Source organism: Carassius auratus, chromosome 18 (genome assembly GCF_003368295.1).
Source record: "Carassius auratus strain Wakin chromosome 18, ASM336829v1, whole genome shotgun sequence".
Lineage (NCBI taxonomy): Eukaryota > Metazoa > Chordata > Actinopteri > Cypriniformes > Cyprinidae > Carassius > Carassius auratus.
In genome coordinates this window covers 18477425-18495446 of record NC_039260.1, presented here as the reverse complement: position 1 = coordinate 18495446, position 18022 = coordinate 18477425, and the positions used below count along the sequence as shown (strand labels likewise).

Genomic DNA, 18022 nt, shown 5'->3' with positions numbered 1-18022 from the left:
ACTGTGTGAATGAAAAAGGCTTAAGTTCACAAGAAAAAAGGCTTTTTTCCATATGCATCTAGCAAGACGCAGTACGAGTGCAGTACTGAAAAGGAACTAAAGGAATTAATTTATGTGGTTGAAGTTTGTGTGTTGGATGTTAAAAATGCCACATGCTGTCAAACTACATACCTTGGTTTCATTTCCTTGTTGTTGTTTCACTAACTCTTTATCCACAGATCACAACTTTTATTTAACAAGTAACAAGTTATTGCTACTGTGTAAGAAATAATAACTTTTTAAAAATTATAAAACAAACATAGAATGCGAATGGTTATATTTGTGAATTTGTTGTACAACATTTATAAAAATAGCAGTCAAAGGGGTACAAAATCTTTGATATGGAAAGTGGTTTTGAAATGTATAATGAGGAATAATGAATATCTATTAGAAAGATCAAATGTGAGGGCTGAATAGTTATTGTTCAAATATATGTATAATAGTTATACATGATTAATGTAATGTAAAATACAGCTTTCAGCACTGTTTGACAGTTTCCGCCTTTAGAACGCCTTCACCACATGACTATTATAGATACTGCCACTGCCTGTTTACACTGGTGCAGTGACCCTGTAACAACATATTGGTTGCAAACTACGAGAAACTCAATTATCTTGTGTAGTGCAGGAAAAGTCAATGAAATCTTGCTCAGCAGCCATGGCTGGTGTGTTTCTCCTTGTGTGTAAGTACTAAAATTACAAAATCTATCCTTAATGATCAATCGATTAACACAAATGCTGGTGGTGTTTATTTAATAAATGTTGATTATTATTTTCAGATATCTCCATGAATTTATTCCTTAAATGTCAAGGTATGTTCCATTAATGCACAGAATAAACATCTTGTAAACAATGTAATATTGTACTAATACTTTAAATATCTCTAACTTTTTTCCTCCACAGGTCAAAAGATTAATCAAGCTAAGATTTTCAGTGAAACTACAGAAGTACCAGAAGGTGGTAGACTGGAAGTTACCTGCAGCACATTTGGTTTTACAGGAAAGGCAGTTTATTTGTATCTGTGTAAAAATGGTAAAGCTATTGATATGTTAAACGGACCCACTCGACAAGACACCAACTTTAAAATAGAGAGAATAGAAATGAACCATTCAGGCAACTACAGCTGTGTGTTTTCAGAAGAGCTGTTGAAAATAAACAAAGTGATGGGATATGGTTATAATTACATCTTCATAAATGTGACTGGTAAGATGTACCCCTTACTTTTGCTTACATTTGTGAATGTTTTTGATTCCTGATTACAGATGAAATGTTAAATTACTTACTCGTGCAAATGTTTTATATTGTCTGTTTTGTTTTGGATCGATTTGTCCTGGAATATATTAAAGGGCGCACTTGAACATTTACCCATAAGCGTTCTCTTTCTCGCCACAGAATCTTTTATTAATACACAGATATATTTGCTTAAGTCTGAGGTGTCAGTGGGAAGTGATGCTGAATTCAACTGTACAACATCCAATCCTTTAAACAACAAACAGTCCAGGAACATGATCTTGGTTTATCTAATCAAAAATGGAAAGCCTATTAAAGTTAATATTTGGGACACAGAGAAGATGATGACAACATTCACCCTCAGAGAAGTCCAGATGGAAGATGCTGGGACATACACTTGTGTTCTATTGTTAAACATACTCCCTTACCATGGAATGAAACTTCGTCAAAATATTAAAGTTGATCTTCAGATAATTGGTAAGAATGGTCGGTTCGGGGTGGAGTGGATTGTGACTTTGGGGGTGAGGTTGGGTTTGGGGTGCAGTTGGGTTTGGGGTTTAGTGTATTAAATGCAACTATTCTATTAGCTGAACTTTACAGTAGATCTGAATTAAATGATGTTTAATTTCATAATTATGCTTCTTCAATATGGTTAAAGTGTGTGTATGGATTTATGATAAATTACAGTCCACTATGTGATTTATGTGATTTCTACTGAAACTTGGATGTCAATTACTTAAATATATTTACAATAATACATTCATAATTATGAATTTGCAATTTAGTCCAGCCGTGGCCAAAATTATTAGATCACTTATTCACCAGCTAAAATGGTTTTAAGTCAGTTATTTCTATTTCTATCTAGAGTGTCCGTAGGAAATATCAGTTTACATTTCTAAACATTAATTTTGCCATTAATTGTAACAATCCAGTGTAATAATTCAATAATAATGTAATAATCCAGTGAGATTTTTGTTTGCACAAGAGTCTGACAACAGCCAGTGCTTCACACAGAGATATGGTCTCATCATCATCAGTCTGTCTGGAATAACATGAAGAAACAGAACAAACTGATACAGACTAAATCCAGAAGAACTGTGGCAATGTTAGATGCTCCAAGAAATATACCTGCAGAGCTACAGCAGTGTTAAAAGTTTTAGGCACTTTTGTACAAATGCTGTAAAATGAGGATGCTGTCAAAAATAATGTCATAATAGAAGTTAATTGATAAAGAAAATCTATTTATCTGAATAAAATCAACATTTGGTGTGAACATCCTTTGCATTTAAAGCAGCTTTTGCCCTATAGGGCACTTACAGATAGTTTTTCAGGTAGCTTCGCAGCTTTCTTGAAGCATCTTGGAGACGTGGCCACAGTTCTTACAGATTACTAAAATATGAGAATTAAGTGAATTGTCAAAATAAGACTTTTTTGTGTTTCTGGGTTTTCTCTGACAGCGATATCGAACAACATCATTGACAAAGTCAAAATTGTCATAATGTGTTCCACAGCACTGCTACTTAGTCTGTTTCTGGGAATCTGGGCACTGATCCGAAAACGAGGTAGTATTTTCTCAAAATCTAAAAATACTGACACATTTCACCTTCTTGAGTTATTCTGTTTAAATTCCAGTTTTTATTTCTTTCTAATAGGATGCCTGGGAATCCAGAATGAAAGGTTGGTTTGAGAAGTTATGAGAAACTAAAGTAAATAAGAAATTAAAATATACCAGATATAGATTTAGGACAATTCTGATGCAATCTTAATGAGACAAAATTAAACAGAGCTCAGAGGAACAGAAACATTTTATAAAGGTATTCATTTTATGGTTCTTGTTTCTTGTTGGATTATTTTCTATGAAAAACAGGAAGCTGAGGTAAGCGGTTCTATTAACAACTTAGCTCACAGACTTCAATTTTTGGGGGGAGGGGGAGGGGGGCAAGCATTAAGCTTCATTAGTCCATAGGCAGATTGTATGAATTCATACAAATTAGCAATGAATTTGCCAAAACGTAAAATAATGGCCACAATATTGTGTTGGTTCGGTCATTCTTAAGTTTCAGATTTTCCAATACATAAATTTAAGTAGCAGTGTGTGTTACACAGTTTACCCAAAAAATTATTTCGTCATTGACTCACCCTTATGTCTGAATGTCTTACTTCTATATATTTAAAATGTACATATTTGTAGCAGCTTTAAATACACATACATACACACGTGTATATATATACATCTCAATAAATTAGAATGCCGTGGAAAAATTAATTTATTTCAGTAATTCAACTCAAATTGTGAAACTCATTTATTAAATGGACTGAAGTAGTTTAAGTATTTGGCTCTTTTAGTTGTGATGATTTTGGCTCACATTTAACAAAAAACCCACCAATATCTCTCAATCACTATCTCAACAAATCAGAAAACTTCATAAGACCAGTAAAAAAAAAAAAAAAAGTGAATTGTTGCCCTTCTGGAAATTATGTTCATTTACTGTACATGTACTCAATACTTAGTAGGGGCTCCTTTTGCTTTAATTACTGCCTCAATTCGGCGTGTCATGGAGGTGATCAGTTTGTGGCACTGCCAAGGTGGTATGGAAGCCCAGGTTTCTTTGACAGTGGCCTTCAACTCATCTGCATTTTTTTGTCTCTTGTTTCTCATTTTCCTCTTGATAATACCCCATAGATTCTCTTTGAGGTTCAGGTCTGGTGGGTTTGCTGGCCATTCAAGCACACCAACACCATGGTTATTTAACCAAATATTGGTGCTTCTGGCAGTGTGGGCAGGTGCCAAATTCTGCTGGAAAATGAATCTTCAAAAAGCTTGGACTATGAGCTTCTCCAGCCTTCCTCCAGACTCTAGTACCTTGGTTTCCAAATGAAATACAAAACTTGCTCTCATCTGAAAAGTGGACTTTGGACCATTGGGCAACAGTCCAGTTCTTCTTCTCATTAGCCCAGGGATGCTTGACAATCCTCATAAGGCTGCGGTTCTCTTGGTTGGTTGTGGGTCTTTTTCTCCCACACTTTTTCCTTCCATTTAACTTTCTGTTAACATGCTTGGATACAGCACTCTGTGAACAGCCAGCTTCTTTGGCAATGAATGTTTGTGTCTTACTCTCCTTGTGAAGGGTGTCAATGATTGTCTTCTGGAAAACTGTCAGACAAGCAGTTTTACCCATAATTGTGTAGCCTAGTGAAACAAACTGAGAGACCATTTTGAAGGCTCAGGAAACCTTTGCAGGTGTTTTGAGTTGATTAGCTGATTGGTATGTCACCATATTCTAATTTGTTGAGATATTCAAATGTTGGGTTTTTGTTAAATTTGAGCCAAAATCATCACAATTAAATGAACCAAAGACTTAAACTGCTTCAGCCTGTGTGCACTGAATTTATTTAATACATAAGTTTCACAATTTGAGTTGAATTACTGAAATAAATGAACTTCTAATTTATTGAGATGCACCTGTATATATAGTTACAGAAGTACACTCGGAACACAGAGATAAAGGTAAGTGGGTGTTTTTTGACAACAATCGTGAGCGCAACAGGAAATCAGGTGGTTATACTGGGTAACAATTGTGGAGTCGAGAAGACGAGGAGTATACTGAAAGTCTCTCTTACAGGACCAGGAGATCGGGAAGGAGGTGATGACCAGAGGCACGGAGATGATGGAGAACTAGGATGAGGAGAACATGTTAGGGAAACAACAGGAGGTGAGCTCAGGAACATACACTTTGGTATAGAGAATAAGCTACTGGCATATAGTCCATTACATATTTACGAAAGCGAACATGGAGCAAGGTGCTGAGTGTGCTTTTGAAGCCAGTCTGATGAGAGTGCAGATGGGTGGCAGCTGCCTCTGACTAATACTCAGGTGAGAGAGTGCACTGGGATTGGCTGGTGTGGAGACCTGGCTGATTAGTGACACAAACACACACGCACACACGCACACACACACACACACACACACACACACACACACACACATACAAAGCTGATACAAATATGGACTTTTTAAATATATTTATCTGCTAAAAGTTAATTTAGTCAGTATTTATGAGTATACTGCAATACAGATAATCTTAAAGCTAAAGAAATGGACCAAAAAGCCCTAAAACTCAGATTTCTCCACCATCTCCATCTGTATACTTTTGTATCTTACATTAAGAAATCTATGTTATAGAAACTGAAAAACCTGACTCATCTGGTACTGGTGACATACAACGTGCTGTCTTGTATGTCATTAATTTATGTATGATTATGCTTTGTGCTGTTTTATCTTTGTACTGTTTAATGTGCTATTTTCATATTTTATTTTTCATACTTCAAATGATTTCACATGTCTTTTCTCTTTTCAATATCAGCTTTCACATGAATAATAGATTTTTTTCTTTTTTCTTATTTATTTAACTGTTTCTACAAAAATGCTGTGGTTGTGTAAATCAATGTCCATAATGGCTCAGGGCTGCCCCAGAGTTGGATCATTTCTCTTTTAATGGTAAGTTGGAAATTAATGAATGTTGCGTAGTTATTGAAAAAAATCTTACAGTATTGTAAATATTACAGGAATATAGTCACAGAAATTTAGTCATTTTGTGTTGCAATTACAATGATTAGCTGCATCTTTATTACACAAATGTCTTGTATTTTTTTTTACAGATGACGAGTATGATGAAGTGTACTGTGCAGTACAGCATCTTCATGCATTACAGCATGATTATATTATTGTTGTTATCTTTGCTATTGCTGTTTTACAACTGTTGCTTTTTGTAGTTTATTTTAGCTAGTTTTTAAGTTTCTGTTTTTAACTGACTATTTGTTAACTGTCATTATTTTAGATTTTTTTATGACACTGACCAACTGAGTGTTGACCATAACTTTATCCACTGTGCACATTTAAAAAAAAAAAAATTAAACATTACTGTAAATGATCTTTCAAGGCTGGAAATTAACTCTCATAATTTATAATAAAATACAATATACATATTGTTAATGTAGCATAAAATTGTTGTAAAAACAAACTGTTGTTGGTTTTATTTTATTTATTTTGTTTTGTAATCTGCAGTGTGTTAGTGTATTCACAAAATGACCACACTCTGAATCATGTGAGTAATCAGTCCAATGGAACATGTGCAAAAAAATAAAAAATAATATAAAAAACAATCTGCTCACATTCATTGCAGGGCACCAGTGAAGCTACTGTAGCATCCAAAGATTAAAGTAGGACTAACAAAAAAATAAACATTTAAATGCAGTGTTTAGAATTAGAATTGGTTTAATTTCCATATCGTTGTTTCACTAACTTTTATTGTTACTGTGTAAGAAATAATCACTTTCAAAAAATTAGAAAACAAACAAAGAATGTGAATAGTTAGTTGTGTGAATTAGTGGCACAACATTGAAAAAGCAGTCGAAGAGGTATAAAAACTTTGCTATGGAAAGTATTTTTGAAATGTATGATGAAGAATAATGAATATCTATCAGAAAAATCATATGTGAGGGCTGTATAATTATGTAGTTTTACATGATTAATGTAATGTAAAATACAGCTTTCCTTTTTTGTGTTTCTGGGTTTCTCTGACAGCGATATCTCATCTCATTGTCATAATGTGTTCCACAGTGCTACTTCTCAGTCTGTTTCTGGGAATCTGGGCACTGATCTGAAAACAGGGTAATATTTTCTCAAGATCCAAAAATACTGACACATTTTACCTAATTATTCTGTTTAAATCCCTGTACTCTTAATTATTTCTAATAGGATGCCTTGAAATCCAAAATGAAAGGATGGTCTGAGAAGTTATGAGAAACTAAAGTAAACAAGAAATTTAAATTTACCAGATGGAGATTTAGGACAAGTCTGATGCAATCTTACTGAAACTAAATGAGACAGAGCTCAGTGGAACAGAAACATTTTATAAAGGTAATCATTGTATGGTTCTTGTTTTTGTTGGATTATTTCCTATGAAAAACAGGAAGCTGGGGTAGACTGTTCTATTAACAACTGAGCTCACGGACTTGAATTAACCATAGTGTTTATTAACTGTTATTTTGTTAAATAACTTTCATACATTGCTGATGCTGATTCAACCTGACTTTATGACAAAATCAAACTACTTTACAAAGTGGAAGTATCATATGATTTTGTACACTTAAAAAGAGGCTTAATAATCCCAACTTGAAGAATTTTGTTGACAGTGGTAAAGAGTTGATAATGTTGTGAGGAGGCTATCTTGCCTTTAGTTGGTATGGAATTACCATACCAAGCATGTTGTTGGTTTAATTTTCATCAACAAGGACTCATCCGACAGCCATATCACCCTATAGCCCAAGACTGGTCGCTCACTGAATCTAAGCAGGGTTGAGCCTGGTCAGTACCTGGATGGCAAACTAGGTTGGTGTTGGAAGATGTGTTAGTGAGGCTAGCAGGGGGTGCTCACCATGTGGTCTGTGTGGGTCCTAACACCCCAGTATAGTGATGGGGATACTATAAGCCTTGGGCGTCGTGACGTCATTACTTGGCATGGCCGCCATGTTGATGGCCTCCTTTACTGCTACTCGGACTACTGCGCAGTATTTAGACGTACTACCTCTCTGCCGGCCCGTGTGTCTTAATTTGATGAATTAAAAATTTATTTAAACCTTGGTAAACCGTTGCTGTATTGTGGGGTGTAATAGCGCAACACATAATCGCCATGGGAAAAAAATGAGAATGAATTAACTTTCCACCGCTTTCCTGCTTGGAGGCGCATAACATCTGAATATTCATTTATATAGCTTAAATCAACATTGAAAATAAGGGAAATGTCCCGGGTTACTCATCCAAAATACGGAAAAATTTCAACATTCATCTTTCTGTTGCTATCCCTTTGCTGACAGCAAAATTTCATACTTCAAAACAGCTGTTAAGTTGTGATTAAGTTGAGTTGTGAAGCTAGGTCTAACATGACTTTGCTTACAGATTGGCGTGAAATTGTGCTCTCAGAACAACCACGCTATCTTAAAAAGCCCGACATCATACTAAGGTTGCTTTCAAGTAAGCAAAACGATGCTTTGAAAACATCTATTTCACTGGAAAGGCAAGGGAGTAGCAACAGGACACCAGTACAGAGACTGACAGGTCCGATGGAAGGGCTAACGGGATATTTTACAGGAAAATACTAAAGCGGGAAGACAGCAGGGAAAAGAGCTCAAATACGTAAGAACCCCGGAAGAAAAAACGGGAGGGTTGACAGTTACTAACTACACTTTTGAAACACATAGTTAAACTTACATGTGTTAATGGTTGTTAGCACTAACGGTTACTAAACTAGCAGCTAGTTGGAGCACAGCTTACCTTTGTCCGGATTACTGTATACTGTTTGCCCGCTTTATGATCTACAGCTCCTGAACCCATCCATTCATGAACTGCACATGAGATTCCAATGACTTTTAGCTTCGGAACTGTTCTGAAGTGTAGGCGCTCATAAAACAAACATTATTTTGACCAACACTCTTGTATGATAATATTACTTGGCAAAGCTTTAATTTACAGTGTTGTTACAAATACATTATTAAGTAATATAGAAGTATACAATAACAATACAATGTGTTCATTGACTTGATTGCAAATGAATGCACAGACACTATTTAAACTGAACAGAGATGACATCACTGAATTCAATGATGAACTGCCTTAACTATCATTTTGCATTATTGAGACACTGTTTTCCAAATGAATGTTGTTCAGTTGCTTTAGCGCAATGTATTTTGTTTAAAGCGCTATATAAATAAAGGTGATTGATTGATTGATAAGTACAAGCAGGTTTTTTCAGGCTTTTAATGTAAGAGGAGATTGCAAATAGAAGATTAGAAATAGAAGATTGTAAATAGGGCCAGTTTTCATGTTGACTTTAATTATAAATATTTCATTTATAGTCCAGGCAATAGCTCAGTCGATTTTATATATTATGTATTAAAGAGTCAAGTCTCTCTATCCACCAAAGGGTCATTAGCCTAAAAACTGATGTGTGTATGTTTTGAGCAGGAGAGGGCAGACTTTACAAGATAATGGAGGTTCCTATTGCTGTGATTGGCTGTTTTTTCTGTGCGGGAAAATGTGAGGGGATGGGCTTTGCCTTTCTGGAGAAGGAGGAGGAACAGCTAGGAGACCATGAGTGTGTGTGTGTGTGTGTATGTGTGAAAGAAAGAGAGAGAGAGTAAGCAGCCGTACACATGCTGGTTGGCATGGACACACGACAGGCAAATGGAAAAGAAATATTCTAAAGATTCTGCTTCCTTCCAGTCCATAATCAGGTAAGGAAAAGAAAATGACAAATAAAGAAAAACAAAGACAGATAGAGGGACTCTGGATGTTTGCAGACTGATGAATGTGTGTAATAACAACATAGGTGGATAGATGCTTTGTGTTCTTGTGTGAAGGTCTGCTCACATGTGCATGATGAAGAACATGATGATATTCCTATAGACTGTGACTTATCATGGCTTGTTTGTGAATAGATATATTTGTGGTAATTTGCACAAACATGAAAGATGCAAAAGATGCAGCATGTACGTCTTCACTGAATATCACATATGTGTTTAATGGTTAATAAGCTTGTGAGTCTTCAATAACAGCTCGGGCTGCATTTGTGCTTAATGAAGTGCATGCATGTTTATGGATGCTTTCAGGTCTTCTCTGTGGCTTTGCTGCTTCTGATGGTATCATGGTAACAGCTCAAAATGCTGTCAGATCTGTCCTCCTGCTAGTTTGCTGTGCTGTCCTCTGCTCCTCTATAGGTGAGTGTCTCTGACCTCAATGCCAACCCAACATCTGTGCCTGACTGAAATCTCATGGAACCTGTCAAGAACATACCCATGTCATAATTCAACTCAAAATTAAAAGAAAGAAATTGAGATTTCTATAACTGTTTTTAGGACAGTAAAGAAAAAAAAAATCCTAGAATAAAAAGGTGTGCTAAATTTGGAATGTTGTTTTGTCAATATGGAAGTCAATTTTCAATAAAACCCCTTTGGTTACCAACATTCTTCAAAATAATATACATTTCCAGTTCTTTCTCAGTATTAAAGTTTTCGCTAAGAAAAAAAAAAAGTTTATTAAAATATAGTAGATGAACACAATATTGTTAAATTATACACTTTATGCAACTATATTATTTCCATTTAAAAAAATAAAAATAATATAATATAATATAATAATATAATAGAATATAATATAATATTTTTTTAATTATTTTGGGATGAAATGTGACCTGTGATTGTCCATCTGTGACTAACATCTCTTTATCTAATTATTATTTCCAACAGCTCTCTTGCTCTCTGACCATCTCTGTGACGGAGGCTCTCAGTGACAGAGGTGTAGATAAGATCACAATCTAAAATGGATTGTCTTTTCTATTTTTGTCAGTGAGGGGCTATAAAATCAGGACCAGACAGAAACAAAGACTGGTACTGTACATATTATAGAAATATCAGGTGGCACAATACTGCACGTGGTATGTACTGTAAGTAGTCACAAAAGCCCCAAATCTATAATCTAAATGCAATAATATAAACTTTTGGATTTAGTTGATTTCAAAATATTGTGTTATGAAGTAAATAGAGAAAAATGTAACTTGCAGCAATTGAGAATAAGTGCAGTTATTTGAGGTTTGGAGGTGAAACTGATGATTCCAATCCATGCACACACAGTTCACCTCAGAGATGTAATATCAGTCAGCACTTTTGGGTGCAAAGACACAGTTTACAGCATTGTTCATGAGGAAATAATTTTCCTCAGCTTGTCACTTGGGTGCAGCTTTGGTACACTGCAAAAATGTAAAATGTGTAGTTATTACCCTAAGAAGCTATTGTTTAAACTGAGCTGACCCTTAAAATGTATTTTGTTTGTGTGTCCTAATGTGGTCGTGATGATTTAGTTATACTGGATTGTATAATTTAGTCATTATATTTGTATATTAGTTGGATAAAAGTGCATTTATGTATTGCATTTCAATTAGATTCTATTTAAATTTTGAGCATTTTCTAAAAAGTTTTATTGCTTTATTTATAATCAGTTTTTATTGATTAAGGGATACCAAACCACAGATACTGATCGATGGGAAAACAAGCTGAAACCAGAATACCATCTGCGGTTGTCTGTGAAATGAAGAGCATCAAGATTTATAAGCACAGAAACTGAGCTTTGGGGTGCAGATAAAACTGCAAAATTCAATCAATATCTAAATACAGAGCTGAATAATAGGCACAGAATGTAATCAGTATATGCTATTTGGGTCATACCACACTTTATATAGGATAAATGCAGTACCAGTGGCTAACAACCTCAGTTTTAGAGAGAAATGAGAAAAATTAAGCTCAAAGTGTTTTATGGCTTCTGGGTCAAATCATTCCCTTGAGACTCAGTGAGGCTAGATGATTCATTCTGTCTTATATTACATCCAGCTTCAGACATCCAAAAAACTGAATTCCAGAAACAATATATATATATATATATATATATATATATATATATATATATATATATATGTATGCAGTTTAGAGTTAAGACAGGTTTGTGTGCTTAAGAATACATACATTCACACACATACTGTATATTTAGCATTCATTATTCAACATATTTAAATTTTATTGTGAATATTTTTATGTGAAAAAAATAAAAATAAAAACGGTCTATAATGTATCCCACATGCATATGGAATAGTATTGTAATTTAACAACAAACTCCTTTGTTGTGCCATGTTGTGCTTCTACTATCATCTGTAGAGTTACTGCAAGTATACCATTGTAAATAAGTCCCTTCTGAGATTTCATTTCATTTAGAACACTTTCATTAGATGAGACTGCATATGTAGGCAGCAGACAGCTCACTGGGTTTTGGAACAGAGCTATAGTGTGTGTCATTTCACATTAAAGAACATCCTTCCCACCACCGATGGTAACACAACCCAGATCGTCTAAACCAGTTCCACACTCAGAGATTCATAAATCTCCATCTCCATGCATAACTGCCCCCGCAGAAATGAACACGTGTTCAGCAAATCATGTTGGGTTTCCCTTAGTGACTCAGATGGTGGAGACCCTGAGAGGAAAATCAGATCACACAGGATGTTGGCATGATAGCAACAGCTGCTGGAGATCTAATAACAATGCCAAATGAGCTTTATTAGAGTTGATCAAGTATATGGTGCACATTTCAATCACAAGTCATTTTTATGGCAGCTTTAAAAGGCTCAGTCTCTGATTTTCTGTGATATTCCATCATTCCAGTGAGAATTTATTCTGTTGTTTTGAATTTGTCAACGATAAAATTCAACTTACCAGTATAAACATATAGCTCTTTATACAATACAGATCATTTCATAGCAGCTTCACAGTAATAAACAGGAAATTAAAATTAGCAAAATATATAAGATAATTGTAAAACCTTCACATGTTTGGACAAATTTAGATTTCTGCTGTAAAACGGCTCTAAACAAACAACAGTTCAACAAGTACAGTTCAGAAACTCTATAGAAAGCAATAGTTTTGTTACTGAGCTCAAGTCCGTTCAATGTTGATTCAGTTCAGTTCAATAACAATGTCAGTTTTGCAAAATTTATTAAAGATTAAACAAATTTGATTCAGGGATGAAGCAAATCTATTCAACTCATCCAAGTGTCAGAGCAGTCACATGGATAATATTATGCAATATTATGAACCAGATTTACTAAACAGGGCAAATTAGAATGCAACTGCAATTCAATAAATGCTCTGATGGCAGTGTAAAGTTCTGCCAATGTGCAAATTAAAGAACACAGATGAAGCCAGCTTATTTCCACAAGACCAGTGCAGTCTACCAAGAGCAATGCTACCATGTCATTTGCAAAAGAGTTTAAAACATGTTTAGTTGGGCATTTACTCGTACCCCCTGCGATAGTGTTAAAATACTCGTCCCGGACCCCATGTCCCTCATCGGGCCCTTGGAATCATCCTAATCTTCCTAATGGCGTCCCTGTACTCTCATCCCTTAAATGTTGCATTTGAAAGAGAACTTCATAAAAATGCTTCCAAAATCTGCTCATGCCTTTTCATTGCTTTTTTTTTTTTTTTTACTGTCTTTAGTAAATCCTTACATGAGATTTCCACCAGACTCTGTTGGAGAGTCGATTGTGCTTTGGTCTAGGTGATAGATTTAGAGGGGGCATGTGTAAGGTTGTTACAAAACCTATATGTCTTGGGTGAGTTGATTATTTGGAGATCAATATGATCATTGGCGAAATGTCAACCAAATTGTCACACCTATAAACCTGTGCGGTCCTTGTGTGTGGGACTGTTGCCATTTAATTAATGTTGTTAATTGTCCCAGTCCCTCCTGATTGGATTTGAGAGATAAACATGAAGTTGTTGTTTTGTTTAAGGGCCTCCTGTGCTGTCTTCCTATGCCAAGACAGAAGACAAGCTGTTTAAACATCTCTTCAGCAACTACCAGAAATGGGTGAGACCTGTGGAGGATCTAAACAGAACGGTGCAGGTGAAATTTGGTCTGGCTATCTCCCAGCTCGTGGATGTGGTGAGATGTAGTGATGCTCAAACAGCATTCTCCTCATCAGAATCTTGTCTTACAATAAAACATTTTTATTTTTATTTTTTTGGTCAGAATGAGAAGAACCAGTTAATGACAACCAATGTTTGGATGAAGCAGGTAAAACAGGACTAATCCATTAAGGTTGATCTTATTAATATGAAATATTAATTATTTTTATTAGACCTTTATTTTGCTCTTGTAATTGTGTTCTGTTGTAGTTTTTAGTCACTGGTACACAACTGAATCATGCTGCCTTTTATTTGTGTGGGGATCAGCTTCGCAGATAAATCCATGTCTCTCTGCATTCAGGAATGGACAGACATGAAGCTCCGATGGAATCCGGATCATTATCTGGGCATCACCTCCATCAGAGTTCCCTCAGACTCCATCTGGATTCCTGACATTGTGCTCTATGACAAGTATGTGATGCCACTCAGTGTCTACTGTATGAGTCAGACCTATTAATAGAAATATTAACATTTCTGTTAGAACAACAGATATCAAAGAGAGTGATAATATTTTTTTATGGATAATAAAAGTCATGTAAGAGTGCATCACATGACTTATTTCATATATATGCCTACGTTTTTGGTAGTTTGTATGCCAGTTTGGTACTAGATAGTCTGTTGAGCGTTGAAATTATTAAAATATTTCTTTTGAAGCCTGTTCAAGTCTAAATACTTGTAATGACTGAGACTTACTGGTTTTCAACCTGACAAATGAAAACCAAACTGTTTCGGTGCTAATTCATGGTTTTACAAGTCAAATCCTTTGCTTGACCCCTATAGAAATGTCAGAGAAAACCATTTAGAAAATGATCTTTTCATTTAGGTCAATATTCATTTCCCAATGTCTCCAACTTCTTGGCTTTGCTTGTAAAAGTACAAAAATCTTGACTTTCGTGATTTGAAATGCTACTCTGAGTAAGAAATAAAATTTTTACTTTCATTGGATTATATGAGTATGTTAATTTTGGAGCTGCCTGTATCTCAGTTTGATGACTGAATGATTCTCACCTGCAGTGCAGATGGTAATTTCGAGGCCACAGTGACAAAAGCGGTGGTCAGATATGACGGCACTATTTCCTGGACTCCTCCTGCTAACTATAAATCTGCCTGCACCATCGATGTGACGTTCTTCCCCTTTGACCTTCAGAACTGCTCCATGAAGTTTGGCTCCTGGACCTACGATGGTTCCCAGGTTTGCTGTACTGAACTGTTATTAAAGGCATGCAAAACCAATGTTTACATATAGGAAGGAAGAATTTATCTAAAAATGAACCTAAATTTAACCCCAATTAGCTATCGTCAGTTCATAGTGAACACATTTATCAAGCACAAGAAAAGTAACTGAAATTATTCATACTGTATATTCAAGGTCTTCTGAACCTTTTGTGTTTTATATACTGAATTATATGTAACAATGCATTATATTCCTTTTTTTTAAGGTGGATATTCTCCTTGAAGATGTACATGTGGACAAACGCGACTATTTTGACAACGGTGAATGGGAGATTGTGACGGCCACAGGTAGCCGGTGTTTGAGAAGTGATGGAACCTTCTTCTATCCATTCATCACTTACTCCTTTATTATCAGACGTCTTCCTCTTTTCTACACACTCTTCCTCATCATTCCCTGCATTGGATTGTCTTTCCTGACCGTGCTGGTGTTTTATCTCCCATCTAACGGAGGGGAGAAAATCTCCCTCTGCACGTCTGTCCTCGTCTCTCTTACTGTCTTTCTTCTGGTGATAGAAGAGATCATCCCTTCCTCCTCAAAGGTGGTTCTCTTTTTAAGAATTCAAAGCTATGTTAAGTGATTTAAACAATGAATTGATGAGTACTGAAAGTCAGTTCGCCACTCACATTTTTGAATTATTTCATATTATTGTCAGAAATAAAATTGCAGTGTTTTTCATTTATTGGATGTTTTACTACGGCTGTAAGTTCATTCATTTTGGCATTTAAGTGCTTTTCTGTATTGCACTTATTCTGTATTCTGTATGCACTTTGAGGGCCCTTTTGTCATTCTGCAGTTGTGGTGGCAGATTCTGTCACTCACTTCTAGATGTCAAAATCTCAAACTGCAATGCATAATTTCTAGATTAAACCATACAAGTAAGACTTTTTAATATATGGAATGGTATATATGTTACATCGGTAACACTTATTATAGAGAACAATTCTCAGTAGTTACTTATTAGCATGCATATGATTAAAATATTGGCTGTTTATTAGTACTTATAAAGCACATATTCTGCATGACCATATTAAACATCCTTAACCCAACCCAATACCTAAACTTAACAACTACCTTACTAACTATTGTTAAACACCAAATTAGGAATCTATTTAGGTAAAAGTCATAGTTAATGATTTATTATTAGCGAAATTAGTGATATAGATATCTATATCTATTAGGGGTGTAACGGTACGCAAAAATCACGGTTCGGTACGTACCTCGGATTTAAAGTCATGGTTCGGTTCATTTTCGGTACAGTAAGGGAAAGAAATGCAAACATTAAACTGCAGGTTGTTTATTACTTTAAACTTTTTTTAACAATTTGTTTACACTTTTTAAAAATACTTTTTAATAAAATATATATAAAATAAAAAAAGAATAAGAAATAAAATACTGCTGCAAAGTTCTCCACTAAATAAAATACTCTCAGTCTCAAACCAATATCATATAATAAAATATAATGAAAAATATAAATAAATGAATGAATGAATGCTTTGTTTCGAACATAAACATAAAACAAGTAACAAAAGAAAGTAAACTGAAAATAAAAAGACAAACAAACCAAACAATTAATGATAATAATATGAAACCAACATGTCCGAAAAGGAGTAGGATGAAGCATAAGCTTATTAAAACCTACCCCTTCTCCACTATTCAATAAACAATCAGTTTTCCCAGTATTATGTATTATTCTTATGGCTCTTTTCTGCAATTTGAATAGTGATTGTATTGAACATTTATAAGTATTGCCCCAAACCTCTGCACAATAATGTAAATATGGTAAACTCAATAACGGTAAATAACTATGATTACAGTGCAGCATTACCAATCCCAGCTTGTAGGCCTGCTCATGTTTAAAAATATATATATAACTTTTCCAAAGTGTAAAATGCAGCATCAACAGTTTCAGTTTTTAGACCTGCTCAGATTTCGTTATTGCGTTGGACCGATCAGAATTAAGAGCAAATGTCTGTTTAAATGCTGACGGGAGCTGCGTTTGAATTACAATCGTTTTTTTTCCTAGTTGTAGTGATATTCAAACTATTCAAATTATATATTTCCAGTGGTGACTATTTTCTTTCTTTTGTTCTCATTTTAAAATTGTCCAATGACTTTCTGCCCTGCTCTTATGTTTGCTGTCCCAGGTGATTCCTCTCATTGGAGAATATCTGGTCTTCACTATGATCTTCGTGACACTTTCCATCGTCATCACTGTCTTTGCCATTAACATCCATCATCGCTCCTCATCCACTCATCACAACATGGCGCCCTGGGTCCGCCGTATCTTTCTGCACCACTTGCCTAGACTGCTCTGCATGCGCAGCCATGTGGACCGCTACGCCACCACCACTGCAAGAAATGGAAGAGAAGGGCTGGGCCATGGGAAGAGTTCAGGCCAGGATACCACTCCTCTGCTCAATGCAGAACAGAGTCTGCGGGCAGCCTTAGAATCTATACGCTACATCACTCTTCATGTGGTGAAGGAGAATGAAGTCAGAGAGGTAAGACTGTTACTGTCTCATATCAGACTATATAAGCTTTGAGTTCTAATAAATTCTAATGTAATGCCTTCTTTTTGTTCAGGTTGTTCAGGACTGGAAGTTTGTGGCCCAGGTTCTGGATCGGGTTTTCCTGTGGGTGTTTCTCTTTGTATCACTGCTTGGCTCTGCTCTGCTTTTCATTCCTGTCATCTATAAATGGGCCAACATAATTGTTCCCAGCTATGCTGGAAGTACCAGCTAAAACACATGAATGTATACAATTTTAAAATCTTTGGCTTGGATAACATTTTTCCATTATTATATTGATAACTGTAGTCCTCAAAACATCTATGCAACTTGTGGCAATTGAGCGCTGTAATTTATGCAGTAACGTGCTGCATTACATTATACGTTGTCTGCTGATTTCATTACAATAAAATGTACAATACTAACTGTGACTGTGTCAAAGT

General features: G+C 35.3%; 2 protein-coding genes across 3 annotated transcripts; both read left to right on the top strand.

Annotated features, from left to right (window-relative positions):
* The first annotated feature begins 593 nt into the window (after positions 1 to 593).
* LOC113118829 (uncharacterized) lies at positions 594 to 3123 on the top strand. The gene is made up of 5 exons (XM_026288240.1): positions 594 to 721; positions 818 to 850; positions 942 to 1241; positions 1431 to 1745; positions 2780 to 3123. The coding sequence occupies exons 1-5, from the start codon at positions 676 to 678 to the stop codon at positions 2953 to 2955; spliced, it is 870 nt and encodes a 289-aa protein (XP_026144025.1). The 5' UTR covers positions 594 to 675; the 3' UTR covers positions 2956 to 3123.
* A 6256-nt stretch (positions 3124 to 9379) lies between these two features.
* LOC113118584 (neuronal acetylcholine receptor subunit alpha-5-like) lies at positions 9380 to 18004 on the top strand. 2 transcript variants are annotated; one of them, XM_026287869.1, is made up of 10 exons: positions 9380 to 9560; positions 9765 to 9815; positions 9936 to 10043; positions 13664 to 13815; positions 13903 to 13947; positions 14140 to 14249; positions 14853 to 15030; positions 15278 to 15610; positions 17217 to 17573; positions 17656 to 18004. In XM_026287869.1, exons 2-10 carry the CDS (start codon positions 9791 to 9793, stop codon positions 17812 to 17814), a joined length of 1467 nt encoding a protein of 488 aa, XP_026143654.1. In that variant the 5' UTR covers positions 9380 to 9560; positions 9765 to 9790; the 3' UTR covers positions 17815 to 18004. The 2 variants fall into 2 exon arrangements, with proteins under 2 accessions (XP_026143654.1, XP_026143655.1); XM_026287870.1 differs by lacking the exon at positions 9765 to 9815 and having other exon boundaries at positions 9381 to 9560.
* The last annotated feature ends 18 nt before the right edge of the window (positions 18005 to 18022 follow it).